Source organism: Tripterygium wilfordii, chromosome 13 (genome assembly GCF_013401445.1).
Source record: "Tripterygium wilfordii isolate XIE 37 chromosome 13, ASM1340144v1, whole genome shotgun sequence".
Classification (NCBI taxonomy): Eukaryota; Viridiplantae; Streptophyta; class Magnoliopsida; order Celastrales; family Celastraceae; genus Tripterygium; species Tripterygium wilfordii.
Genome location: NC_052244.1, coordinates 2,677,801 through 2,704,657, shown reverse-complemented (window position 1 = coordinate 2,704,657; position 26,857 = coordinate 2,677,801). Strand labels below are relative to the sequence as shown.

General features: G+C 36.3%; 5 protein-coding genes across 6 annotated transcripts; 2 read left to right on the top strand and 3 right to left on the bottom strand.

Moving 5' to 3' along the window:
• Positions 1 to 371: 371 nt before the first annotated feature.
• Positions 372 to 2,440, bottom strand: LOC120013836 (auxin-responsive protein SAUR71-like). The gene has a single exon (XM_038865791.1). The coding sequence runs from the start codon at positions 984 to 986 to the stop codon at positions 555 to 557; it is 432 nt and encodes a 143-aa protein (XP_038721719.1). The 5' UTR covers positions 987 to 2,440; the 3' UTR covers positions 372 to 554.
• A 171-nt stretch (positions 2,441 to 2,611) lies between these two features.
• On the bottom strand, positions 2,612 to 3,711 carry LOC120013837 (acylphosphatase-like). The gene is made up of 2 exons (XM_038865793.1): positions 3,244 to 3,711; positions 2,612 to 3,107 (listed from the first exon to the last, which is right to left on the bottom strand). Exons 1-2 carry the CDS (start codon positions 3,292 to 3,294, stop codon positions 2,841 to 2,843), a joined length of 318 nt encoding a protein of 105 aa, XP_038721721.1. The 5' UTR covers positions 3,295 to 3,711; the 3' UTR covers positions 2,612 to 2,840.
• Positions 3,712 to 7,902: 4,191 nt separating this feature from the next.
• On the bottom strand, positions 7,903 to 10,217 carry LOC120011713 (heavy metal-associated isoprenylated plant protein 5). The gene is made up of 5 exons (XM_038862816.1): positions 10,059 to 10,217; positions 9,784 to 9,973; positions 9,289 to 9,506; positions 8,989 to 9,067; positions 7,903 to 8,606 (listed from the first exon to the last, which is right to left on the bottom strand). Exons 1-5 carry the CDS (start codon positions 10,065 to 10,067, stop codon positions 8,050 to 8,052), a joined length of 1,053 nt encoding a protein of 350 aa, XP_038718744.1. The 5' UTR covers positions 10,068 to 10,217; the 3' UTR covers positions 7,903 to 8,049.
• A 3,295-nt stretch (positions 10,218 to 13,512) lies between these two features.
• On the top strand, positions 13,513 to 20,607 carry LOC120011924 (histidine--tRNA ligase, chloroplastic/mitochondrial-like). Its single transcript, XM_038863097.1, has 11 exons — positions 13,513 to 13,891; positions 13,990 to 14,085; positions 14,811 to 14,899; positions 15,104 to 15,233; positions 15,701 to 15,793; positions 16,929 to 17,003; positions 17,279 to 17,396; positions 18,606 to 18,748; positions 19,506 to 19,634; positions 19,944 to 20,107; positions 20,193 to 20,607. The coding sequence occupies exons 1-11, from the start codon at positions 13,562 to 13,564 to the stop codon at positions 20,329 to 20,331; spliced, it is 1,506 nt and encodes a 501-aa protein (XP_038719025.1). The 5' UTR covers positions 13,513 to 13,561; the 3' UTR covers positions 20,332 to 20,607.
• A 1,043-nt stretch (positions 20,608 to 21,650) lies between these two features.
• On the top strand, positions 21,651 to 26,828 carry LOC120013632 (transcription factor-like protein DPB). Of its 2 annotated transcripts, XM_038865511.1 has the most exons (10): positions 21,651 to 21,847; positions 21,936 to 22,221; positions 22,691 to 22,770; positions 22,995 to 23,038; positions 23,630 to 23,692; positions 23,825 to 23,971; positions 24,073 to 24,141; positions 24,247 to 24,345; positions 25,640 to 25,710; positions 26,116 to 26,828. In XM_038865511.1, exons 2-10 carry the CDS (start codon positions 21,977 to 21,979, stop codon positions 26,351 to 26,353), a joined length of 1,056 nt encoding a protein of 351 aa, XP_038721439.1. In that variant the 5' UTR covers positions 21,651 to 21,847; positions 21,936 to 21,976; the 3' UTR covers positions 26,354 to 26,828. The 2 variants fall into 2 exon arrangements, with proteins under 2 accessions (XP_038721439.1, XP_038721438.1); XM_038865510.1 differs by having other exon boundaries at positions 21,651 to 22,221.
• The last annotated feature ends 29 nt before the right edge of the window (positions 26,829 to 26,857 follow it).

The following is a 26,857-nucleotide window of genomic DNA, read 5'->3' as shown; positions in this document are numbered from 1 at the left end:
TATCTGTTATTGGGATCCCTATCATAATTAGTTCCAAAAAGGTTCCTTTCAAACAAAGCTGGACAGCAAACCAATGAATTGCAAATGCCAAAGTGAGACTTGATGATTGATGAAGATTTCTATGACCTGACAAGTGAAGGAATAGATATCTGTTGTTGGGATCCCATCATAATTAGTTCCAAAAAGGTTCCTTTCAAACAAAGCTGGACAGCAAACCAATGAATTGCAAATGCCAAAGTGAGACTTGATGATTGATGAAGATTTCTATGACCCGACAAGTGAAGGAATAGATAGCAGACTCTTGTGCTTAATAGAAATCAAACCCAATATTTCATAGACAGTGATGCTGTTCAGGTTATGTTCTCTACAAATGGTTCTTGAACAACCGAAAAGGAAAGTTTAAGTCCTCTCTCCTTGGTCTAAAAGAAAACACCACCTCTCCTAAGAGAGGTAGAGGTCATGTTCAAAAAGATGCAAGATGTAAACTTCTTGAGACCAAACTCTACTTTGTTAACAATGTCTGAGACAAGTCTTGGGCTACTGTTTTAACAGTGTTAAATGGACCTTACCATTCTTCTCTTTTGCTTCAGAATCCGCTGTAGTTCCTCAGGTTGGCAAGGGAGTGCAAGGACTCCTGTTTGACAAAATCCATATTCCTCTCTAGCCTGCTCCAGTAACCGCAGAAATTGTGGATTACTCAGGTTCCCCAACTCAACCACAAACCTTTTAGGCTCTCCACCATTAACTGCAACAACTGCAAAATGTCCCTCCTTAACATCTTCAGGGATCATTATTCTAGCATCCATTTCTTCATCAAGATCATGTTCTCTCGACGCCAAATGCACGAGAACCCGCTGCAGCTTTCTTATGAAAAGCTTAAGCATCACCAAGCTTCTAATGCTTTCTTCCCTGTTTTTCATTTTGGTACTATTGACACTTCTAACAATCTTTGCTCCTCTCTTTGCCCACTGAATTAGAAAAAACATGCAAAAATATATACAGGATGATGCAGGGAATGGGAAACATAACTCAAATTTCTAAGAGACAACATGGGGCCATATGATATGCATGCAACCATATATATGTACCATTTAATTAATGCAGCATCTGATAGCTCATACACCGTGTTTTTCTGCAACCGGTGGGGTCCTGAAGACACGGAAACCATTGTAGTTTACTTTTTAAAGGATCTTTTTCTCTTTTCTTTAAAATAATGAAACACTATTTGTAAAACCAAGACAACGTATTAGATAAGAGTTTATAGAGTCTTTATGCTTCTCTTTCTACAGGAAGATATCATGGCAGCAACTGTATATAAGCAAAGGTGGTACTGCACTACTGCTTTATTGAAAGACAGACTTGCTAACACTACTTTGACATCGAAAAGAAGCTGTTCTTGTAAATTTCCTACAGGCTTTGCTACACAAGTATTCACATTTCCAAGGTAATATTTACCATAATATTCTCATATCAATTGCAATACTAACAATCCAAATAACATGGCATGAAAAATTGAAAATTGACAAGTCATTTATGAATTGATGATGAAAACAGGTACTTAAATGTGTTATTGTTTATACGGCTGTACCCTCTGATAGAAACAGTTGTAACTAAATTATCATTTACTTTTCCAACCACCAGATTCACATACCAAAATCTAAAAACGTGGCAACACAAGAAGCTCAAACTCCACATGAATTTCTTGTACCTAACAAAAATGGGGCAATAACTTGAGAGAATTAACTGTCCAGGCTTAATACTTTGTTGGTTATTCACAGTAGTGGTACATTAGTACATAGACGAAGGCTTTGTTTCACGTATAGAAACAAAGTTTGATCTTCCTGCGTTGACAGTTTCTTATAAATGCCACAACACGTAAGATTTACAAAACAAGGAGATGATATCAAATATTCAAAGACCAAATCGAAGAAGTTTCTGTGTATAAAGTATTTTGTTTGAATTCGACTAATCTGAAGAAAAAAAATGTGATTGTGGTCCTGGGAATGAACCTTTTTTTTTTTTCGAGAGGGAAATTTTTATTAACATCACCAAGTGGGTGCAACCCAAAGCAATCCAGAACTGCTTGGATTACATGAATTGAATAAAGTCGAACAAATTAGAACATGTTCCATTCAAGTATTCAACCATAACTTAAAGAACAGAAAGCCATCCATCCAAGAACACCCCAATCGAGCTCTCCTTATCGTCGAAGATTCCTCTCCTTCCAAATTAGCCATCAGGTACTTGAAATATCAGAAGCAGAAAACAGGTGCTGGGAATGATCAAATATGCAAATGGAAGAATTGAGGGACAAGGTGATCAAGCTGTTGGGGTAGGGATGACCCCATTGCTGGATGGTAGACAGGGAAAGAATGCTCTAAAAGAAATTCTGTAAGCAATGATATAACTAGTCAAAAATGACAAATTTATTCTCTCTGGTCAGCCAATGGAACTAATCATATTATGAAAATGATAAGTCAGTTTGACAGAACAACCCCATGCAATATATATACGGATGTTTACTCCCACATTGACCTATCCTCCAACTTCAAAGTAAATGAAAATCACAATAAAATGAACACAATCACATAAAAACTGCATATTCAGCGGGTTACCGTATCAAGCAGGACTATATCATTCATTATACAACCTAGCCATACAAGATAGATAGATAGATAATATGTCTTAAGGATTTGAAAATCACCAACTCATATGGAGCAAAATCTATCTAGAAAACTGAAAACTAGAAACTAATTCATATCCGTAACAAGAAACTGTACATAGGAACATAATGAGATGGTTAAAATAAACCTCTTGATATAGAATAGAATGAGCAAAATTCAAACAGTTGGTCTGCGCTCAAATCCAGTGCCAGGATCTTCGTTGCAAGGGGATACGTCGAACCCAGTAACCAGAGCATCGGGAGGGCCCCGCCTGCACCGCTGCTCCATCTCCTGAACCTTATCAGGATCCCCTGAGAAGAGAGCTTCCACAGAACCATTCCTCCTGTTGCGAACCCAACCCTTCAAGCCCAATTGCGTGGCATTCTCTATTGTCCAGTTCCGATAAAAGACACCCTGGACTCTTCCCTTAATCAAAATCCTCACCTGCACGCACCCAAAACCCCATTCCATACATATTCTATTATCAATCAACATTCAATCTGCGTCGAAATAACTACTTGCAAACCCATCATCAATAAATTCCCATGAAAAATGGACAAAGGAGAGAACGAATACGCACCGTTTTGGTGGGGGGCGATGGAGAGGGATCGGTGGCCGATTGGGTGGTCATGGGGTGGATCAGAGGAGATCGAAGAGGACGGCGACGAGGTTGGAGCAGAGAGCGAAGAGGAGTATGAGGTAGACGAACACCAGAGCGAAGCGAAAGAGGACGATGAAGAGGAGGAGGCAAAGGATGATCGAGAATGGCGAATCAACGAGTAACACAATCATTCTTCAGGCAACATTTGTCCATCACTAGAAGGTTCTCTGCGCTCCAAAATTTGAGGAACCTGGTTCTTCATACGTGTTGGCTGATTAGTGGTTGTGGCATCGCTGACAAACACCGAGACATGGAGAGCGGGATAAAGAACCCAATTCTGATGGCTTTCTTTAGATTTGGTTATGGGCTACTTATTCCGGCCCAATAAAACTAGGATTGGGAATTCCCTCTTTGGCCCAGTGCTGGTGCATGCCCTCAATACTCCATTACTCCATGGTGGAGAAAAGTTTTGAGACCCAAGATCCAAGAATAGTGAGTAATTTCCTTTGAAAAATGGAAATAAAGTGAAAGTTGGTTGAAAGCCACCAATCCATGTTAAAAATGGAAGATTTTACTTTACGTCTTGGACTCTTGGAGTTGGACCAGATGATCAGAATCAGAAACTCGTGATGGTGAATTATCAAATTAGTCAATAGCTTGCAAATTCAAACTTCAAACTATATGTATACATGACGACGTATACTGGGCCCACGAAGTAATTTTCATGCACGTCCATCACTCACTCCATTGCACAAGTCAATTTTGGGCACTCACCATTACTCAAAAACACCAAAATAATAATAATAATAATATTATAATGGGAGGGATTACGATTGTCCCAAAATCATCTCCAAATCATGTTTTTTTTTAAATCACATATTAGTTTTTAGAGTTAGGATTTATTGTTTAGTGTTTATGAATTACAATTTGGCGCCAACGATCACTCAGCTTAATTGGTTAATGCATATACTCGAATTGAGTGATACCCAAATTTGAGTCTCAACGCCTACACCTATTTATTGGAAATTACTAAGGTCCACTCTTATGAAAAGAGTGGACCATCCACCTCTTCTAAATAACTCTTTAAAGGTTATTACAGTCTTTACTCAGGTGAGCATCTCGAGGATATTTTTTAGATCCAATGGTGTTTGATGAAGGTGGACAAAAGGGTGGATGAAAATAGGGTGGACCTAAGAAGGTCCCCCTATTTATTATAAAAAAAAAATTAGGGTTTAGTATTTTTTTTTTTTTCAAAATCAACTATGTTATAACATTATGAAGATCAAAATACTCGATCAAAAAAAGAAATATATATATATATAATTTAACATAATTTTAAGGAGATTTACACATGGCCTTCATTCATCGTCATATCATGGATCACACAAGACATGCATGACATGTGTCAACCATACATGTCATGTCATGCACATGCATACGCGTGGGGCAGTAATACCATTATATATTTTGGATGCTGACAAATGACAAATAATCCCATTCTCTACGAAATAAAAACAATCATTATCTTTTGTTTGTAATTACCGTTATTGACAAATCAGGTTTGTATTATGTCATTGTGCCTTAGCAACCTACTCTTGAACAATATTTTGTCATTACTTGATGATCATTCATGGTACCTAACAATTTATGTTCTTAATTACTATTTACTATATATATATTAATTGTCTCTATGTTAATGGAGTATGTATTGATATGCTTACTATAATCTGACCATCAATTACTAAAATTCAAAACCGAAAATCGTGAAAAAGATTCAAAGAGCACATTACATATATATATATATCGCTTGTCAAAGGAGTAAGATATAGTGATTATTGACCAGTTAATCACCATGACTATGAGCAAATATATTTATAGTAATATATATTGCTTGTCACACATCATGGTCTTTAATTGGTGCAGGTCCAACTGTGTGTGTGTGTATATATATATATATATCCCGACAAATACTAATGCATGATGATGCATGCAAATACGTGTTGCAGATGGATTTCTTATCCTCTAAATGATTGGCTACGTAATTATTCATTGTCTGTTTTCAACAAATTTTTTGATAACATTTATGACAAGAACAATCAATTAATTCAGTATGAACGTAATACGTAATCCGGGTGTCACTATGCACTTTCCATAGTGTGTGTTCGTCTTCTGTCAAACCATGGAGCCTACTTTTAAATACTTTTTTTCATAAATACTTTTAAATACTTATTAGGAAGGAAATAAATATCAGTTTTAATAAGGAAATCCAGAATGCTCCAATGGAACAATATTCACATTTTCTTACAATAATTATATATATTATACTTAGAAACGAGTCTTCATAGTTCATACATATTTTTTGAGTTTTTCTTACATGTATGATTCATGGTTATTGGATTGATTTATTCAGTATATGATCAAACATAATGTAACAACCCGCCATTTCGTAATAGTAATATTTTGTCCGTTTTGATACATCTCTTACTAGCCCGCACATATTTGTCTTCCTAGGCCCAGCACTAACTCATACCACTTCACATCTTCTATTGGACGATGTGGGACAAAAGACTTAGTCTATTTGTCACTAATAACTTACCAAACACCACCAAATTTGATACTACAAAAACTTGTGACGTCCCCCAGTTGAGTGACTGCTACACACAATGACTACGAATCTCCACTGAAAAAAAAGTTTCATTTATGGGTTGTGTGCTTGTAATGTAAGGATAAGGATCGATAATGATTATTGCTTTATGAATCTATCTCAATATGAGAAGAATCCTAATTATATACGATTCATTGCTGTATTTGCGTCTGCAAGATGCATGCCTTGATGATCACTAATATAAATATATACATCATCTTAATAGTAGATACATACAAAGCTAGAACAAGAGACTTGCACGCTTGTAGAATATTTAGAAATTAAAATTAATTAATTATTTATTTATTTTGTTAGTTGGGAGATCATGGTTCGAGGATTCCAGCTTAGGGAAACATCTCATAGTTGAGATGATGTTACAACGTTCACAAAGGATCATTGGTTGGGTTGGTAAACTTAATTACGTTAATTTTAGGATAAATAGTAAGTTGTAAACACAAGTCTTATGAGTATGGATATTTATCGTAATTTACGAGATGAGCTCTTGCTCAATTCATAATGTGCGAATGTTCCTTGCATTATATTCTTACATTGGGCATCAGCTTAAATCTTAACTAGTTCATTAAAGTTGTGAGATTTTTCTTGTGACTCAGAAATTTAACAGTTAATTATTGGATGGACAATCATGTGGTTTCCACGCTAAAATAATATCATTAAAGGTTAAAAAGCCTTAGACATAGTATTCATTTGTTATGAAAAGTCAAGGCATGCAATATATAATTATTAAATACTGGCTGCCTATAGCCTTCACTGTCACCAAAAGTCGCAACCTCTTTTTTTGTTACTTTCTGATTCGTTCACCTTGTTCTCTATATTAATCTATAAAAGAGTTCTTTGTTTTTCCTCCCCCAAAGTCCTTCCAAAAAGTGTCAAAATCTTTTTTTAACCAAGAATGGATTATACAAATGTATCATATTTAAACATTCATTGTGAACTTAAATTTGAGTTACGACACCCGCATGTACATAAATTTATCACTTAATGAGATGATAAGTTGAACAAAAGTTCAACTCATGTCATGAGTATATTATTCATAATGAGAATCGAATTCATGATTTTTTGAATCCATACAATTTAGGTATAGAGATATTCACTAAAAGTAATTATCATATAAGTGGTTCCAAAATATTGAACACCCTTTGGCCTTCGGCAAAACTTATTTCAGAACGGTTGTGTTGATTTTCAACGCTAGCTGTTAAGCTATGAAAAAAAAAAACTAAGTTTAAAGCTCTGAAATAAGTTTTGAGGTGTTTGATAAAGCTATTAATTGTTGTTAGCGGTTAAGTTGTGCAAAATATATTTTGTTTGTATAAATATTAATTTATAAGTATAATTTATCATGTAAAAATTATAATTACTTTAATTTAATATTTAAATATTCATTTAATAAGTATAATTATCAACTTATAAGTATAATTATCAACGTATAAGTATAATTACTAATGTATAAATGTAATTACTAATTTGTCAATATTTAATATCAAGTTTTGGGACCCACAAAACATAAAAATTGAAGGAAAAAAAGAGTCCATTTTAAGGGGTGGGACCCATACCTTTTTGGCATGAATCCCACCCAAAATCAAAACTGCTCGACAAAAAGCTCCTAATTGGAGCTTTTTGTTTGAGGGCGGTATCACCCCATTTTGTGGATGATACCGCCCTCAAATTTGTGGTGTTTGGTGAGGTGATCCCGTAAAGTGGGACCGCTAGCGATATCGCTCTGCGAATTGCCTCACCAAACACAGCCATATGACATAGGCGGCGATATTTTCTCAAAACTAGTAAATAAATGTTGTATGTGGCCTAACTTTATTTGTACCGTCCAATGTATGTACGTGTAAATCCTACGCACCGTGTGTACTAATATTCTTGCGTCAGACAGATCAACCATACCACTTACTAAAAATTGATAAATTGATAGAGAAATTACCAAGTGCACCACCACCTGGACAAGTCTTACACCTCTAACTCAAACATCATCCTCCATTTGTAACCTTATCAGAAAATGATATTGATAATTTCATAGTAAACTATAACCAATACAAAACCTTTTTAAATGATTATTTTAGTAATACATTATTTACATTTTCAGGTAACAATACATTCTCCACGGTTGATTTCTCTCACATGACGGAACACGCATTTGGATTCTCGTCGCTGAACATCTGTGGAGGCTGCGAGTGGTACTCCATCATAGGCATATATGATCCTTGCTGATACCCTGGGTGCTCGTAAACATGACTCTGAGGAGGAACGTAACCCTGTGCTATGTACCCTTGGTGATAACTATCTGCTACGTAGTTCTGACCGTACACATGTCCATCGAACCAGTACGACGGACCTGGTTGCGAGTATCCGAAATGCTCCATCTTGCTCACCTCCACTTTAGCCACACCACCTTCCTTCTTCCCGTCGTCTCCGCCTTTCTCCTTCTCTTTCTTCTCGTCACCGACAACTTCTTTAACCTTCTTCTCGTCGCCGACAACTTCTTTAACCTTCTTGTCCCCACCAGCAGCTTCTTTGTCTTTCTTCTCTGCAGCGCCGTCGTCCTTTTTGGCGGGAACCACCTCGACTGGCCGCTTGAGCTTCTCCTTAAGATACGACACTAGAGCATTCACATCCATTGTGCCCTTAACCGTCACCAGATCCTTGGAATTATCTACGGATACGCTATCAACTCCTGTCGATTAAACGCAAGTCAGAATGCCGTAATTCGAAACAATATTTACTAATTTTGCACACCAATAATTGTGTTAAATATTGTCGAAATTCTTAGTCTAAACACACCAATAACATTTTGCATTTTATGTTTACCAGTTCACTTTAGATACATCGGGCTCACAAGATGTTCTTTATTCTGAACCATCCCACATAACAGTACTTTGAGAAGTTAGATTTTGCGTATAAAATAATCGACCGAGTTATTACAGATTTATGTGAGATTTAAGTATAGATAAACATTAAACTAAAACGGAATTGCTTATTAGGAGCAGTTGTATGTTATCATTAATCATGAAATTAATTTAGTTTTAAGTTCAAACAATAGTTTATTAATTGCTAACCTTGGATCTTCACGATTGTCTTCTTGATCTTCTTGATGCAACCATCGCAATGCAACCTGATCTTCAGGACGACAGTGCTCTGTCCGATAAAAAAGCAGTTCAACTCTCAGTTAGTACTTAGTACAACCAAAACAATTTTAAAAAAATTAAATTTAGTTGGGCAGTTACGTAAATAAATCCCGTTTAACTAACCAAGACTTCGATATGAACAACACGTTAATCACAGACTACGCTTCTCCATGTGACTAGCATGAGCCGAAGGAAACGGCACACTCAGCATAAAGAAGGAGACAGTCGTACCTCTTTAGGCGGTTTTTTCTCTTCGGCCTTTTTCTCCGCTGGTTTACTTTCCGATTTCTCGGCCGGCTTTGGGGCGGCGTCTTTTTTCGGCTGAGGAGAGATGATGTCGACCTTCTTCTTTGTCTTTTCTTCAAGCCTCTCTTTGATTTTGGTAGGGTCCACCTTTCCTGTCACAGTCAGTTTGTTGGCCCCAGTGTCTGCCTTCACATCTTCCACACCTACAATGATGAAGGAAGAAGAAGAGTAGCATCAGCCACGGTTACATTCTAAATTACGCTAGGTATTCAGATTTCATCATACAAAACCTGTTGATCCCCAATCTTATCCAAGAGACAGCAAATCGTGGTAAGTCTAAACAAAATTTCAACCAATTCAATTTTTCGAAAACGAATTCAGGACTCTAATTTTCTCGAAAGGTAAATTCACAGTAGAACCAAACACAGGGAATCTCGTTGCTTATCCATAGATTAATGACACTAATTAGTGAATAATTACCATCCATGTGTTTGACTGCTCTCTTGATTTTCCTAGCACAGCCTTCGCAATGCATATCGATCTTCAAAACGACCTTGTCGTCGTCCTTCTTCTCAGCGGGAGCGGGAGCGGGAGCGGCAGCGGCAGGCTTCTTCTCGCCTTCATTCTTCGCACCTTCCTTCATTCTTCGCACAAATTTCGATTGAAAAAGCTAAACGAAACAATTATAGAAACTCATCAATTTGAATTAGGAAGGAAAAGGAATGTGAAATTTGATCGCTATGTGAGTAACTAACCTCGCCCATTAGTTGCTTGTTTGTGTTAGCTAAGGTAGGTTTTCACTAGTAGAATGTGATTTTCCTGTGACTGCTGCTGGTATTGTTTGAAGGGAAGAATTGGAGGAGAGACGGGAATATATAGGGGACGGATTGAAGGAAGCTCTGTGTGTGTTAGTTGGGGTTTGTATGTATCATGTATGTGTATATTTTAATGATGATGATGAGGAATGGATGGTGGATGATGGGGTTATATGGTGATGAGGTCAGCCGGGGTGTGCCTGAACATTGCCGCCAGGTTGGACAAATTACAAATCACCAGTTTTCGACTTGACCCTGACCGATATTACTTAAATTACTACTCTATCCTCTTGAACATTCTTATAAAAACGGCTTTCTTGAGGTAATTCAGTAATTTTAATTTTTTTTAACCAGTTTTTGGTGCAGTTTGAATAATTAATTAATTAATCTTCCACTAACATGCATCACCAATTAATATTATTTTTCCACCTTGGTCTGATTATTTTTCTGTTTGTTTCTTCTTTGGAATTCCCATGTCATAGAATTCCATTCTTGAGCTTGACCAGTTTTAGTATTAGGGTTACTCAATTTGGCTTTGCATGCTTGATTTAGTTTGGGTAATTTCAATTTAATTTTCAAATTCCAGACTCAGCAACATACATTCAGTAGTGTCCAAATACAGTTCTGCAATTAACCTGTTATGCTAATTTGGCCTTTGTGTACTTTTGGCTAATTTGAATTGAAATGCATATTCAAGTGCAGATTTGTTAGCGAAGTAAGCCAGTAACTATTATCGCTCTGACATAACTCAGTCGAGTGATTTATAAACAAAGTCCAACTCTTCTCATATTGCATACGCATCTTTATGGGCTTAAGTACCTATTATGACGATCGATGACACATGACAAATAAATCCGTACGAACCCATCGCCTAGAACAGACAATATCTTCAAATGTATTTTGGTCGACAATTTAAACCTCTTTGTGGGTTCAGTTAATTAGAGAAGCTTTTGCTAGAAACAAAATGAAACAAGTTAGGATTGTTTCACTGTCGGTCCAATTTCAAGCCGGCCTGGTAGTGTTACAATTCGTCACCTCTCTTCATAATTGTGTTGCTTTGGCTTTATTTATGTTGGGACCATATACATATACATATACAATAGCTAAGTCAAATATTTTGTTGCATTATTGGACATATCAACATTAGCAACAATATTCATCCCTTTGTGGCAGTCACAAATTATTATTATGTCATCCCATTGTTGTGGATGCAGACGAATTAAAAGAAGGAGACGAAATTGAGTGCGAAGATAAATATGCTTACATTATCAGTGATGTAAATAATTAATGTACCCCCAGCTCAAAACTCAATTGCCCCACCACAAAAAATGGCTTCCAAGGTCAATGAGGGGCTTTGATTGAAGAGTAAGAAAACTATGGGAGGGGGAGATGTTGGACCATTAATTTGGAATGTGACTGAAACTGGCCTATTTGGCTCTCTCTCTCTCTCTCTATCTCTCTAATTGTTTAATTTTAAATTTTTGGGACCCTACGTGAAGGACTGAAAATTAAGGCATATATAGCTAGAAGAAGCTTCGTGGCCCGTGGGGAAGAAGGGGACCTCCATTTAGAATGTGACTAGAACAATTTTGTCTTGAGTTTTAATTTAGAGAAAATCTAGATCCCACCACGAACTTTATAATTGCGGAACTGTTTATATTGTTTGAGGGTTCGCTTACTCGCCTTTTTTAGTCTTAAGAATTACAAATTAAAATAATCAAAAAAATCCGTGACAGATACTTTTTTTTTTTTTTTTTTTTAATACCACACAAAATTATGCTTGTGTTTGGAATCGAATATTAGACACACATATGCCTAACCTAGTCGATTGTCAACCAAGTTAACTCTCGTTGGCTCCATGACAGATACTTAACAATACTTCCTTACCACATTTAACAATACTTCCTTACCACATTAGCGCACCGTTTTAACAAAAATATGACTATGGAGATCGATATGCAAATTAGAAATGCTTGTTTAGTCTGAAATTTTGTACAAAAATACTTTAATTTGAACTTTCTTGTAAAAGTAAATGGGCTTTTTCCAAAACTTATCCCAAAGCTCTGTTTGACAGAGTTTATTTGTTGTTAAAATAAGTTAGATGGGAAAAATAAATTAGCTTATAAGTTGCAAAATAAACTCTTTGGTGTTTGAGGAAATTTAAAACATAAGCTAGTTTATAAATTCTAAAAAAGTCTATTTAAGTTTAATTTAAATGATAAAATAAATATTTTATAATATTATATATAATATTATCTTAATAAAAAAGAAGAAAAAAAAAACAAGCATAAGCTCTAAAATAAGCTTCAATTTAAAACTTTTTTTTTTTAGCTTATTAAAGCTTATAAATTAACTTATACGTTAGCTTATGTGAGATGTTTGACAAAGCTTATTTTGAAACTCATAAGCTAGTTTATAAGCTTAAAAATAAGCTTTACCAAATAGGTTACAAACAAAAATGCACGCCATAACCTTCCCCATGTGAGACAAAAATTAAATCTTAGTATACAATGTACATGCAATTTGGGTGTTGAACTTCTTTTCTTCAATTGATTTTTATTCAATGATGAAACAAAAAGATTCTTTGTATCTTATTTTGGCATTTAAAAAATAAACAATGTGTGTGTGGCGTGGTTTTAAAAGATTCTAATTGACTAATCTCTATCAACCTCTTTGATTAATATTCTCTAATCACACGTGAACTAAGTTGAGAGAAGGATAAATCAATTTATAACATAATTGTACTTGTAGTGGGGTGGCTCCAACCAGACCTATTTTACTTTCTCTTCCTCCTACCCATTAATTAAAAGTCATTTAACTTTTAATACACAATTGATGGTCTATTATTAAGAAGTCAAAGAAGTTTATGTTATGAGTTCGATTCTCTCATATCTTTGTGATCATGCGTATGGTTTTAGTCCAATTTATCATATCGTTATGTGAGAAACTTATGTATGTGCGGACTTGATGGCCAAGTTTACGTTCCTATTGAATGAGGTAAACTTGTATGATGTAGCTTTTACGGTTACTGAAAAGAAAAAAAGTCAAGAAGTTTATGCTACATTTATCAATTGTCCTTCAAATGCATATTCGTATACAGGGCCCATTAGGCCTCGATTTTATATCACCAAAACTACTTTGTTAATGAAAACTTTAGTTACACCCCACTTTTTACTAAAGACACCCCTTCAACTCAGTTTTACAAGGGATGGTCAACTCAAATTGGGGTGTCTTTAGTAAAAGGTGGGGTGTGACTAAAGTTTTCCCTTTGTTTAACGTAATTTAGGCCCATTGGGCTTCTTGGTCCAATCAATAACATGTTACTGGAAACGAACATGGGCCCAATTCAGTACTGGTCGTTGTAGCCCAGAACTATTGAAACTCTTCTATCTACTCCACTCCAGGTATGCGGAGCAGCCGCTCTTCCCATGAAAGCTTGAACAATGCCTCCTATCGCTTCTTCGCGTCACATTCTCCAGCCATGCCTCAAGCCGTTGTTTATCTCTTTCACTCACTTCACTAAATCATCTCTCTCACCGCGCAAATTCCCCATTCCCAGGCGATTTTTCGTATTAAATCCTAGAAAATTCTCTTGCTCGGCTAATGCACAGTCTGCAGTTGATAATGGAGGAGGCGGACGTTCTGGTGCGATGTCTTCGCCGTCAGTTCTTGAATCCGTGGAGAAAATTGACGTAAATCCCCCAAAAGGGACCCGGGATTTCCCTCCAGAAGACATGCGCCTCCGCAATTGGCTTTTTCACCATTTCAAAGAGGTTAGGGATTTATATGCGCCAACACATACCTGTATACATACAAAATTTCTAATGTTTGGGTGCATATGTTTTCTAATTATATTTTGAAACTTTTAAAGGTTTCACGATTGTATGGCTTTGAGGAGGTTGATTTTCCGGTACTCGAGTCAGAGGCGTTGTATATTAGGAAAGCAGGGGAGGAGATTCGAGACCAGGTTAGTTTTTGCTCGATCAAGTTATAGTCTTTTATTATTATTATTCTTGAATTTTTCGACAGAACTTGGCCGCTACTAATTTAGTAAGCGAGGTCATTTCAGAAATAGCGGCTTACTGTTATCCTATTTGATCAATCTCCATTGCTTCAACTTGAGCACAATAGCAGCTTATTGTTCCATACGCATATGCGGGGGATTTTAGGCAAATCTAATGCTCTGCTTCAAAATGAAGTTCTTACACAATATTACAGTTCGTTTGTTAAATTAAGAATATAATGGATTGGGGCATCGGAAGGCTTGGACTAGCTGCCAAGTGCCGAAACCTATCATGATTCGTTGTTTGAATGTAATTGTGAAGAACTAAAAAAGGTCTTGCATTCTTTGTAGTGTATTAACTTTTCAACTTTATTTGAAGGTGGACCTATGTGATCATCTCTGCCACAACAACAGATAAAAGATTATGCAAATCTGTCAAATTTTGAGCAAGTGTCTACACTTTCTTATTCTGTAGTCGTGTGGATTTATATTATTTTGTTAGTGTTGACTATTTTCTTCTTTTCTCTTGGTTTTTCTTTTTCCCTGGAAAAATTTGTGCATGACTATTTTTATTTTTTATATTAACAATTCAAGAACAAAACTAAGAACTCTGGATTCAGTGATTATTTTAATATATTAACAATTCAAGAACAAAACTAAAACTAATGTTTGTTCTCGTGTTTATGCAGTTATATTGTTTTGAAGACCGGGGAAATCGTCGTGTTGCCTTGAGGCCTGAACTTACTCCTTCTTTGGCAAGGCTAGTGATGCAGAAAGGGTACTCAAAATTATACTTTCCTGCTAGTGATTTTGAAATTTCGCCAAAAGTCATAAGTCAACCCAATGTCATTACAGTAGAAGTTACTGCATCAGATTTACAATTTCAGTGGAAAACCTTTTGCAAATCGTGTATTAATTTGCTCATATTTTTGTATCCAGGTATGGATGCCAGAATTTGATCCGTATGTTTTTTTTGGTCTAGAAAATCAGTGCCCCTCCCACTGAAATGGTTTGCTGTCGGACAATGCTGGCGATATGAGAGAATGACAAGGGGACGGCGACGTGAACACTACCAATGGAATATGGATATTATTGGTGTGCCCGAAGTTACTGTAAGTGCTGCTTACTTCCCATGCTTTCATTGAGCCGACCACGTTACATTTCAAGCTGGCATGGTTATGTGCTGGTTATTTGTTCTAATGAAAGTTTTTAAATTCTTGGCATCACAATAGTTGTGGTCTAGTCATGTTGCATTCGACGTATTGCTTTCCCTCTTTGTTCTCTTTGATTTTGTTAAATGGCTTGGGATATGCAGAAACATGTACATGCATGTAATCCTACCTTCTGTTTATGTGGTGTTTTAGAGGCACAGATTCGTGAAATTACCTTGATTGTTGCTCCTTAACAATCTAGTTAAAGGCATAGTAGCATTTTTTGTAATGCTTCACATTTATTCCAACTTCAGCAATGCTGTGTCCTTCATTTTATAAGACTGTGTCCTTTATTTAAGTTTGTGGAAAATATAGTTTTTATTATTTTTTTTTAATCTCCAGCCTACTTTTTGTTGTTTCTGTTGTAGGCTGAAGCAGAGATTATTTCTTCTATTGTCACATTTTTCAAGCGAATTGGGATCACATCTTCCGATGTTGGATTCAAGGTTTCAAGCCGAAAGGTATTAGCACGTCTTCCTTGCTTGAACACATGCCAATTGAGGTTCTTCTGCAGTCTTGTTTCTACAACTTTCTCTTTCTGTTTGTTGTTTAGTTTGCAAAGGCTTGATATCATGGGATAGTTTTCATAGGTATTTACTGTTGTGATTTATGCTAGTCCAAATTGCTCCTACCAGTGTCACTTTTAAGTGAGTTCTGAAATAAAGTTTAAAGTAGTTAGTTTATTTAATTTGATTAATTGAGCTATGTCTTGTGCCATTTTCAATAGCGATTGAGGGGAATATAGGTAAATCACCTGTTTTATATTTGATCTTGACTTACAATAAATTTCTTTTTCAATGGGAGTTACAATAAATTTTAACAAAGAGTACAATTATTATTGTTACAGACTACAGAATAAAATAAATATTTGTATGTGATATGTTCTAGTACTGTAGCCAGTGTCACACGTGCACTCATAGTTTAGACAGTTTGTCAAGGCGCTCGCCTAGGTGCAAAGGCCAGGCGCCACATGTGGCTTGGTGCCTTTTCACCTCCTAGCCGAGCGCCTTTGGGGATTGGGTGAGCGCCTTCATGGGCCTTTTTAATTTTGTTTGATTGGCCTTGTTTGTTGGGTTTGCACTTTGGACATGTTTGTTTGGGCCTTTAGTTGTTGGGCTACGGTTCAAGAAGGCTTTATAAGGCCTTATCTCTTAAAAAGAAAAGAAGCCCTAGAAACTACAAGAGTGAAGAAGAGATCGAGGAGGATCAGGAGTGAGGAGGCTTACACTTTGAATGATGGGTTCTAGAGCTCGGGTGGTAATGATGGTGACTGATGATGAGGATTGAGGAATATGGTGGTCAAATGTCAATGCTAAAGATTAAGTAACTTTGTCACTTTGAGTTTCATTTTATGCTTGTAGTACCTTAATTCTATGACTTTGTTTGTTTTTATCATTTGTGTGCTATTGACTATCTAACGTGTGACTTGAATTGTGTTATGGAACTTATTTTTACATGTGACTTGAATTTTTTTTTTTTAATTTTGCGCCTTGCGCAAAAAGGCCCTCACCTCAATTGCGCTTTGTGCCTAAGTCTTTAAGAGTGTCTTTACACCTTGAGTGCGCCTGTGAAAACAATGATTTTAGACGTTTCCAGGTTTTGCAAGAGTTGTTAAGGCGCTACCCTATACCTGAAGATTTATTCAGCAAAGTTTGCATCATCATAGACAAGGTTAGTTATAAGGTTATGAGTTTAGGAGCCTATTTAATTTTTCCACTCTCTCTCTATATCTCTACTCAGGAGCTTATGCTTGCATGCAAGTGCATTTAATATCGGCAACCATATGCATTTTTGGTTGGTATTTTTTGTCTTGGGATAGATCCAATTCAGACTATACCACGACTGATGAATTGATATATATTTTTTTTAATAATGACAGGTGGAGTTTTTTGAATGCTGATGTATTTTTTTTGCTGGGTGTTGGTGTTGTGTAATTTTGGACACAGATTGAGAAGATTCCAATAGACGACATTAAGAAGGAACTAAAGTCTACCGGGATACCAGAAGAGGCTGTTGAGGAGTTATTGGAACTCCTTTCCATAAAATCTTTGACAAAATTGGAAGGTTGGTACGACCGTACGTGCGTTTTTTTACAGACAGTTCAGTGTTTTCTGCTTTTCTGATATGAAATTTATTTCTATGAAGTCAACTTATTTTGTTGGCATCCCTAACCTCCAATATCTTGAGGACTATAGTCAAACCTATTTGTTATTATTCGGTTCAGCTAGAATGCGACTTCTTTTTGTGTTTACATGCAATGCAAAGAGGATTCTGATGCATGTTCTAAAAACTCCAACATCTGGAGGACTTGAACAATTTTACAAGATGAATTTGTTTCTTATATGAAGGTTGCCTTGAAAAGCTTCTCTGAACAATTTTTTTGAGAGATTAATGAACCATTTAGACCAAGGGTGCTTCATGAAATCTTCTCTAGGATATGTGAAAAAGAACTTTTGAGTTGTATGAGCTTTTAGTTCATGTAGAATGACCTACTTGCACAGCTATACCTCACGAATTACGTTCTAGTTGATAGAAACTTCTTCCTTCATGTATATAGTTTCCTATGCCGCTTCCTAAAAGAAAAGGTATATAATTACATATAGTTGACCACTGTATGACATTACTCCTAAACACTCTTACCTTACTCCTTTATAATCTTCATGATGTATGTACACGTGGAGTAGATTGTTCATATTACATAAGAACCAGTGGTGCATTAAAAAACTTTTAAGTTAGATATCCACAACTAAGTTTCCACCCAGTAGATTTCTCAAATTTTTTTTATAGATTTGTAAGAATATGTATAAATGACGTGAAATGCTCCAAGCCTCCAACCCAACAAGTAACCAATTGGATTGAATGGCAAAACAACTAATCTTAACATGGTATCGGAGCAAGAGGTCTTGGGTTCAAGCCTTAACTTCTGCAATATATACCTCATTTGTTGTTGCCCCAAAGTGTGGGCCTTTATGTATGTTGTTGCCCTAAAGTGAGGGCCTTGTGTGTGAGTAGCCCTATTGTAGAGCCTCGTTTGTTGTGTACATGTTGGGCAATCGGATTGCCCAACCCACACGTGAGGGAGAGTGTTAAAATATGTATAAATAATGTGAAATGCTCCAACTCAACAAGTTAACTTATTGGGTTGAATGACTAAGTAACTACTCTTAACAAAATAACTAATCTTAACAAGATCAAACATGTTCAGTTATAACAGGAATTGGAGATACTATTGTGTACATTCTAATTGAATGTGGCATACTTTTGTGAATGCAGAGAAACTTGGAGGTTCAGTGGAAGCAATTTCTGATCTGAAACAACTATTCTTGCTTGCTGAAAACTTTGGGTATTCTGACTGGATCCAGTTTGATGCTTCTGTTGTTCGTGGCCTTGCCTACTACACTGGTATTGTTTTCGAGGTTAGAATGGTCTTATTGTTCTTAATATTGAAAATACATAATCAATGAAAGTTCGCGGATGCATTTGCATAGATAATATTCTTTGCCCTTAATATTGAAAATACATAAAAAAAATAATTTTTCCTTGATTTCCAACTTGTTAAGCAGCTTGCTACATGCTTTGCAAGCCTTTACTATAATCTGCTTAGCTTCACTCTTTGGTAGTTTATATTTCTCGTAGCTTTTCTTATGCCTAACATTGTGCAACTCTCTATAAAGCTTCCTTTTTGTCCTAAAAAGTTTTTTTAACATTTTCATTCCACTGGCATTTTTCTCTGTCTTTGGGTCCTTGACCTTTGGAATCATTGAGTAAGTGAGTATCACACTATCACCTAGTTTCCGGGAGCAATTTTTCATTAAGGGTTGTACTTTTACCTCTTTTGAGACTCATTAAGCACTGTACTTCTTTACCATTTTCTAATATGCATATCTACTGCCACCACCAGCCTATTTGTGGGAGACTGCAACTTTAGATCTCTTTCCAGTCCCTACAAAATTATGATGACTCAACATAAGGAAAAAGTCTATTTGTATTGTGATGTAGTGTGACTTTGTTCTATTGAAACAAGTCGATCGTAATACTCTGTTCGAAAAATAGACATAAATCATAAGGCTATGTACATATAATGAATATTCAAGAATTTCCACTTTTTAATCTTCATATGCGGATATTGTATGTTATTCATTTTCATTTATTAGTATCCAATTTCTTTCACAGGGGTTTGATAGAGAAGGAAAGTTGAGAGCCATTTGTGGTGGTGGCCGATATGATAAGTTACTCTCTACTTTTGGCGGTGATGATGTTCCAGCTTGTGGCTTTGGATTTGGTGATGCTGTTATCGTAGAAGTATGTTGAAGTCCTGCTGTTAATATGTCATGATTTCTGGTGAATTGAGCAAATGTAGTGGATTGTAGGATGCATTTATTCAACATGTCACAAATTAGGATATTTGAATTTTCATTTTTGGGCTAACTGAAGAGGAGTCCCCTGGTAACAAAAGTTAGATTTTAACTAGGTCATTAGTAGGTGGATGGCAAAAGAAAATCTGACACCCAATGTTTTTGAAAAATAAAAAAAATTCCCCCACATTTTTTTAATACATTCTCTTTGTTTATATATATTTTATTTTTTATTTTGGGCGCTGATAATTTGCAGCTGCTCAAAGAGAAGGGTCTCCTACCAGAACTCAGCCTTCAAGTAGAGAACATAGTCTGTGCCCTTGATCGCGATCTTCAAGGAGCAGCGGCTACAGTAGCAACTGTACTCCGAGAGAAAGGTCAAACTGTCGACTTAATTTTGGAAAGCAAACCTCTTAAATGGTATTCCAATCTAGACTTGTCTTTGATAGATATCATCTTTGAACTATTTTCATTTTCATTATTAAGCCTGCTTATTCCGTTTCAGGGTATTCAAACGAGCAGCCCGAGTAAATGCACAAAGGCTGATCTTGGTTGGGAATACAGAGTGGCAGAAGGGTATGGTTGGTGTGAAAATTCTGTCGTCTGGCGAACAATTTGAAATTAAACTGGATGAGCTAGAATAGTAAGTAATGAATTGAACTTCTATGGTTTGCATTGTACTCATGCTTGTAATTTTGGAGATAGGTTAGAACTTAAATTAATCCAACGTCCTTTATAGCAGTAGGGTTATGCAACTCAAGTGGCTTGACAGATTGTTAAAATTCTCTCTTATTTTTGACTCTTGAGATCTGAAAGTATGGTTTTCCATATTTGTGTACTGGTCAAACTAAGGAAATCGGAAAATGATCTCCATTTTTGTAATTGGGTCGTTGCGATGATGATATTATCTTATACCTGAACTGGTGACTCATTTTATCAGTTGTTCATGGTTATAAAAAAAATAAATATTGATTAGAAAATATCATATTTTTCCATGGCTGTGAACTGTACATATATGATCCGATCTGGAGAGCAAAAGAAGGGAATAATTTCTCTATGTGATGCCAGTCCTCTTATCTCTCACATGAAAATAAGTGAAAAATTAAAGGCATCCCAAGTTGACTTTACTTTTCCTAATCTATCACACTCATATGGGACAAAAGATCTTTTGTAATCTCAATGCTTTTCGTGACGCCGAAGCTTCCTTCCTTCCTAGTCCCGATCGGACTCTTAATTATAAACATATTTACAAGTACCGTATAGTCTGTATTTTCACTAATTGAATTACTGACAAAAGTAAAAAAAAATTTTTAAAAATCTCTTTTTTTTTTTTTGGTCTTCCTTTGCTAAATTGGACGGCAATTGCGAGTACAAATCATAAACACATGAATCTAGATCTCCTAGAGCTGTTGTGGTCTTCTTAATCATCTTGTCTTTAGATGTGGTCTAACGACACAAATCCATGGTTTAAAGTGATGACGTTCTTAGATCCGATGAAAATCGATATTTTCTACATCAAATCTCTATGAAGTGGAAGCCAATACATTTGATCCAAATCATTTGTGATTTTTGTTTCTATTTATCGGTTTTTTATTATGTTTATTTGTTTAGTTCATCCTAAGACGATATTTTGTTTATTGGTTTGGTCTGTCTGGTTTCATCCCATAACAGTATTATCACACCGGTGTTTTTTACAAATTGTTTGGTTTTTTTTGTTGTTTCTTAACAGGGGTGCCTCCTTGGGTGAAATTTGGCTATCATAGAATAAATTCTTGGGGTCTATACCTTTTTTAAAAATAAAAAATCATAAAACATGATTAATCATCAGCGATTCAATTCTCTTATAAAAGGGAAAATCATTAGTGATTAAATAAAAAAAAAAAAAAAAAGACTAAAACGGCAGGCCGACTTACCGAAGTCTCAAATTTCCCTCTTTCAGCCAAACCCAAACCCAAACCCAAACCCAAACCCTCCTCAGTCCTCACCCACCCAACACGTTCCCTTCTTAAAACCCACAAACCATCTCCGTCACGGCCCCCTCCGCCGCCGCCGATAACTACCCCAAACACACCCTACACACACACACAGCGTGGTCTCTAATTTAGTCTCGGAGCGAAGTAAAGAATCAACTCAAGCACGCAGAAAAACGCGCGCACATCTGTAACTGATCGTCGATCCTTTTTACAGTACTGCATCACACTCTTTCAAAACCCTAATTATTCCCCCAATTCTGTTGGTTTTGTGTCAGATTTTGAGCCCTCCAATCTTTGGGGGTTTGTATTTGCTATTATGGTTACTGGAGGGGCCCGCCAGGAAGAAGGGGACAAGAACCCAGCAGCTATCTCAAGAGGAGGGGCGACCAGGTCCTGGGGCACCACCGTATCTGGCCAATCTGTATCCACCAGTGGCAGTGTGGGCTCCCCGTCGAGCCGTAGCGAACAGGCCATGGCCACACCCGCCAGCGACACTACTGTCCTTAGGTTAAACAACCTCGACATCCACGGGGACGATGCGGGATCACAAGGTGCTGGTGGGTGAGTGAAACCCCTGGTTTTTGTTTTCTGTTTACAGTGTTTTGAGGGTAATACAATGCTGAATTTGATTGCCCTATTTGGAGGTTTTGATGTCTTCTTGGGTTCAAGAAGTGGATCCTGTGGAAAATTTAGCTTATTTTGGTTTCAGTGATTTAATTTCGTGACATCCCACCAATCACAGATCGTGGTTTGGTTTATTTCCAGACAGGAATTCTTTTGTTTTTTCGTATTGTTTGCATAAATTATTGAAAGGGGCGATGTCCTCTTCCTGAAGCTTGTCCTTCCTGGAGCTTGACGATCAATATCCTTGAGAGACTTATTACTGTTAACGTGATAATAGTTGTTAACTAATAAGCTTTGCATTTCTTTGTACTATTGTTTTAATTTATACGATTACCTTGTGCAATCATAAAATAAACTGCTGTAACTTTAGTTAACTAAGTTTGAAGTTATCATGCTATATGAACAGTAACAAGAAGAAGAAGAGAGGTCAACGTGCCGTTGGGGGAGATAAGAGTGGTAGAGGACTCCGGCAGTTTAGCATGAAAGGTAATTGATTCATGTCCATCTAATTTTCTTCCTTTTTCAGTTTTTCTCTTATCCACAAACCCTTAGTTTCTTGGAGAAAGAGATCGTACCGACGAGTATAAAAGCTGTTCAGACTTCAGAACCATATTAAAAATGCCTATTATTCGGTGCTGTTCCAAGATGGGCCTTTTCATAGATTTCAACTTTACTGACAGATTGTTTTAACTGTATTTGCTTGTGTCCAGTGTGCGAAAAAGTTGAAAGCAAAGGAAGAACCACATACAATGAGGTGAATTGGTTTCTTGAAGTTATTCTTTAATTTTATATTTTTATCTCTTTCATTCCAATAGAGAAACCAATTCTTTCTCTCATTTGATTGCTTAAATTTCATTGCATCACCTCTTGCTTTTGCATAAAAATGATTTATCATCGACCTGATTTAGCCGGATGTTTATGTTTGCCTCTGAATTACTTTTATGATCTGATTGGTTCACAGCATTCTAATTCAAGGTGTGCAATGTTTATTTTCAATTTTTCATCTCAATTTAGGAATTAGGAAAATTGAAATTAATGATAAGATAAGATCACTCATACTGATGTCTTGTAAGCTAAAGATTGTAATTCAAAACACTTTCCTTACATTCTTGCCTGAGTATCAAAGGACATGGTTCGTGGATGCTCTTATCTACAAGATTTCTGTAATGGAATTTTTGAAAGTTTTGAGCACTAAGGATTATATAAATATTCTCCCCCCCCCCCAGCTGCTAACTTCATAGTTTGCAATTATCGAATTTTGACTTGTTTCGAGTATTGGCATCTCTTTTACCTAATACCCCGAATCCCTGATTACCATTTTTTGAGAGCTAAAGTATTTTTGCAGGTCGCAGATGAGCTTGTGGCCGAATTTGCTGACCCCAGCAACGGTGTTACAACCCCAGATCAGGTTTATCTTCTTTCTTTTTTCTGTCCCCATAAATAAGGTTTATTTGTTCATGTAATCACTTACGTATGTGGTCTTTAAGGGAATTGAAACTAAATCATAAATATCTTTAATATTTGTTATATTTGATATCAGCAACAATATGATGAGAAAAACATACGCCGAAGGGTATATGATGCTCTGAATGTACTCATGGCAATGGATATCATATCCAAAGATAAGAAAGAAATTCAGTGGAAGGGTCTGCCTCGTACAAGCCTTAATGATATTGAAGAATTAAAGGTCTGAATACAGCTTGTATTTTTGTTTGTGGAGAGTACTCATTGGTTATTGTTCTGTATCTGATTTGAGCTTATCCAACTCCTTCAATTACATTAATGCAGGCTGAGCGTCTTGGACTGAGAAATAGGATTGAAAAGAAAGCCACATACCTACAAGAACTGGAAGAACAAGTACGAATAACCAATCTGTCTTTTCTATTTAGTTCATCATCTTGTTTTAAACATTTAAGTTATTTTTTGCTGACTTTTTTTCTTCCTCCCTGTCCTTCCATGAAGTATATAGGTCTCCAGAACCTGATACAGCGCAATGAGCAATTGTATAGCTCAGGAAACTCTCCTAGTGGGGGTGTTTCATTACCTTTCATTTTGGTGCAGGTAGATCTTCTCTCAATATTTTGTCTCACAATGTTGGTATTAGAAGAACTGTTACTTGTAGACATCCTAGCGAGATAAATATCATGAAACTTTTTCCTGCATGAATTTATCATACTGCCATTGTGATTCCTATCTTTGAGATATATGATTCCATCTCTCTCCATTGTCCTTTTCCTCATTTCAACTAAAAAAATTAAGATGTGTCTAGCAAGAGAAAAACTTATATATTCCCTTGACATTTGGACATCATGCCTTATACTGTATGTATATATTGCCATCTCTATAACTCTTGGTTCCATACTTCCATACTCTTTCTTTTATCACCACGCCGTTTCATGAGAAGCTTTTTATCTGCTTTGCTTCACATGTTTTGAGTTACAGTAACTACTTCATATCTATTAATCACCTTCTCGGCACTGCTAACATTTGATTGATATTTGTTTCACCATTGCTCTTTTAGTTGTCTACAATTTTGGTTGTTCTGTTTATGATTATTGGATTTTTGAAACACTTTCTCTGCAATGTTCTGTATTCCTGGTTGGATTAAAAAATCCTAAACTATGGGATTGTGTTGTCCTCTTTTGCATCTTCTGTGCATTTTGCATCTGCTTTTGCATATTCTACAAATAGGATAGTTAATGGATAAGGCGATGTGCTGAATCTTTAATACAAGTTGAAGGCATTAAAAAAAAACTGGAATAAGACGCAGATGAATTGATCTAGATATATTAAAAACTTGTATTTGAACTAAAAATATGTACTTGATGAACTGAGTGGAGCAAACTTTGTGTATTTTCATCATGTTGTTGAGCTCCAGCTATGGAGCTGTTCTGGTTTTATTTTAACCTTGGTACTCTGCAAGATATCAGACTTGCAGTTAGCTCTCATTCAATTTATAGTTACTCAACCTTTCCTTTTCTACTTCCTGTTTTGCCCTACTGCTGTTTTTATACACGATTACACAGACACATACGTACCCTATCCTAGTCTCTTCACTGTAATGCTTCAATGGTATTTTTCAACCTCAACTAACGATGATGATGAGAAATTTGGAGTGTATAGGAAAGATCTGTGAAGTTCATTGACTAAGGCTCTTATTAAGTTTCAGAAATTAGAACCATATTTATAATTTACATTCGCTTAATTTAATTACAAATAAATAATTAGATAAGAATGTCATAGTTAAGGTCCCTGCACCCGCATCCCGTGTCGCCGTATCCGAGTCGGTGCTGCCTAGGTGGTATGTTAATATGTCCTCTTTCTGTCTAATTTTTGTTCCATCTGGAAACTGCAGACCCGTCCTCATGCTACAGTGGAAGTGGAAATATCTGAAGATATGCAACTAGTGCATTTTGACTTTAATAGGTAAGTGAGCTTTTAACAATGTCAATTTCTATGTTTGCAACTGTAGAGTAAATTTTGTTTCCAATAGTGTAAATATTATTTTGTTGCTCCAATGTCTAATGACTAATGCCAATGTCAACTTCTATGTTTGCACCAGTAGAGTAAATTTTGTTTCCAGTAGTGTAAATATTATTTTGTTGCTCCAATGTGTAATGCCATTGTGTGGACAGTTCTTTTATTGGAAATTTTGATAATAGAAGTAATTTGGTCAAACCTGTGTGTTTTGTATGTCGTAGTGGAAGGTTGTGAGGATGTTTATATCCATGTCGTATTCTGCTTCAGTTAGTTCCTGGAACTTATGCTTTTTCGAATTTATATTTATGAAGTTCCATTAATGATTTGATTTCATCTGTTTCATTCATGCAGCACCCCTTTCGAGCTTCATGATGATAATTACGTTCTCAAGGCAATGAAATTTTGTGAGAGACCACAGAGTGATGATATGACTCCTAATTATGCTGCAGACGGAGGTGAAGGGTCTAGCATGTCTAACATGCATCAACCACAAACCATTCCTCCCCCCACGACAAGCACACCGAGTAGACCTCCCACCTCACCACCTATTCCTGGAATATTAAAGGCGCGTGTCAAGCATGAACATTAGTAAGCAAGTTTCAAGGTTAACTATTGCACCAGCACTTGTGTAAATTGTTGTAAAGTAGTTTTGCTGCTAGTGGGGCATGCTTATCCTCACTCTTTAATCTTTTATTCCAAGGAGATTAGGGAGACAAGAAGATTATATTTCCTTGCAATCAAGACTTCTAGGGAAAGTTGGTCTGAGCTTTGCATAAAAAAAAGGTAAACATCTCCCATAGTGGGTGGTGTCGGGGAAAGACATTATTTGTGGCGAGACTGTTTCCTGGTTTGGCTTCTAGGTACGTTGCACTATTGCAACTCTACGGTTGAGCCACAAATCCTTAATTTAGTATTGTAATTGCCTTTTCTTATTTCTTTCACAAGTTCTTTTTGATACATCATAGTGAAGTTGTATTAGACTGTAGTTGATCTGTCAGTTTCTCACATAATGATCAAATTAGATCAATAGTTCAACATCTCCTGTATCCCTTGTTGAATTTGTATCCTCGGCCTATATTGCCATCATTGTTGT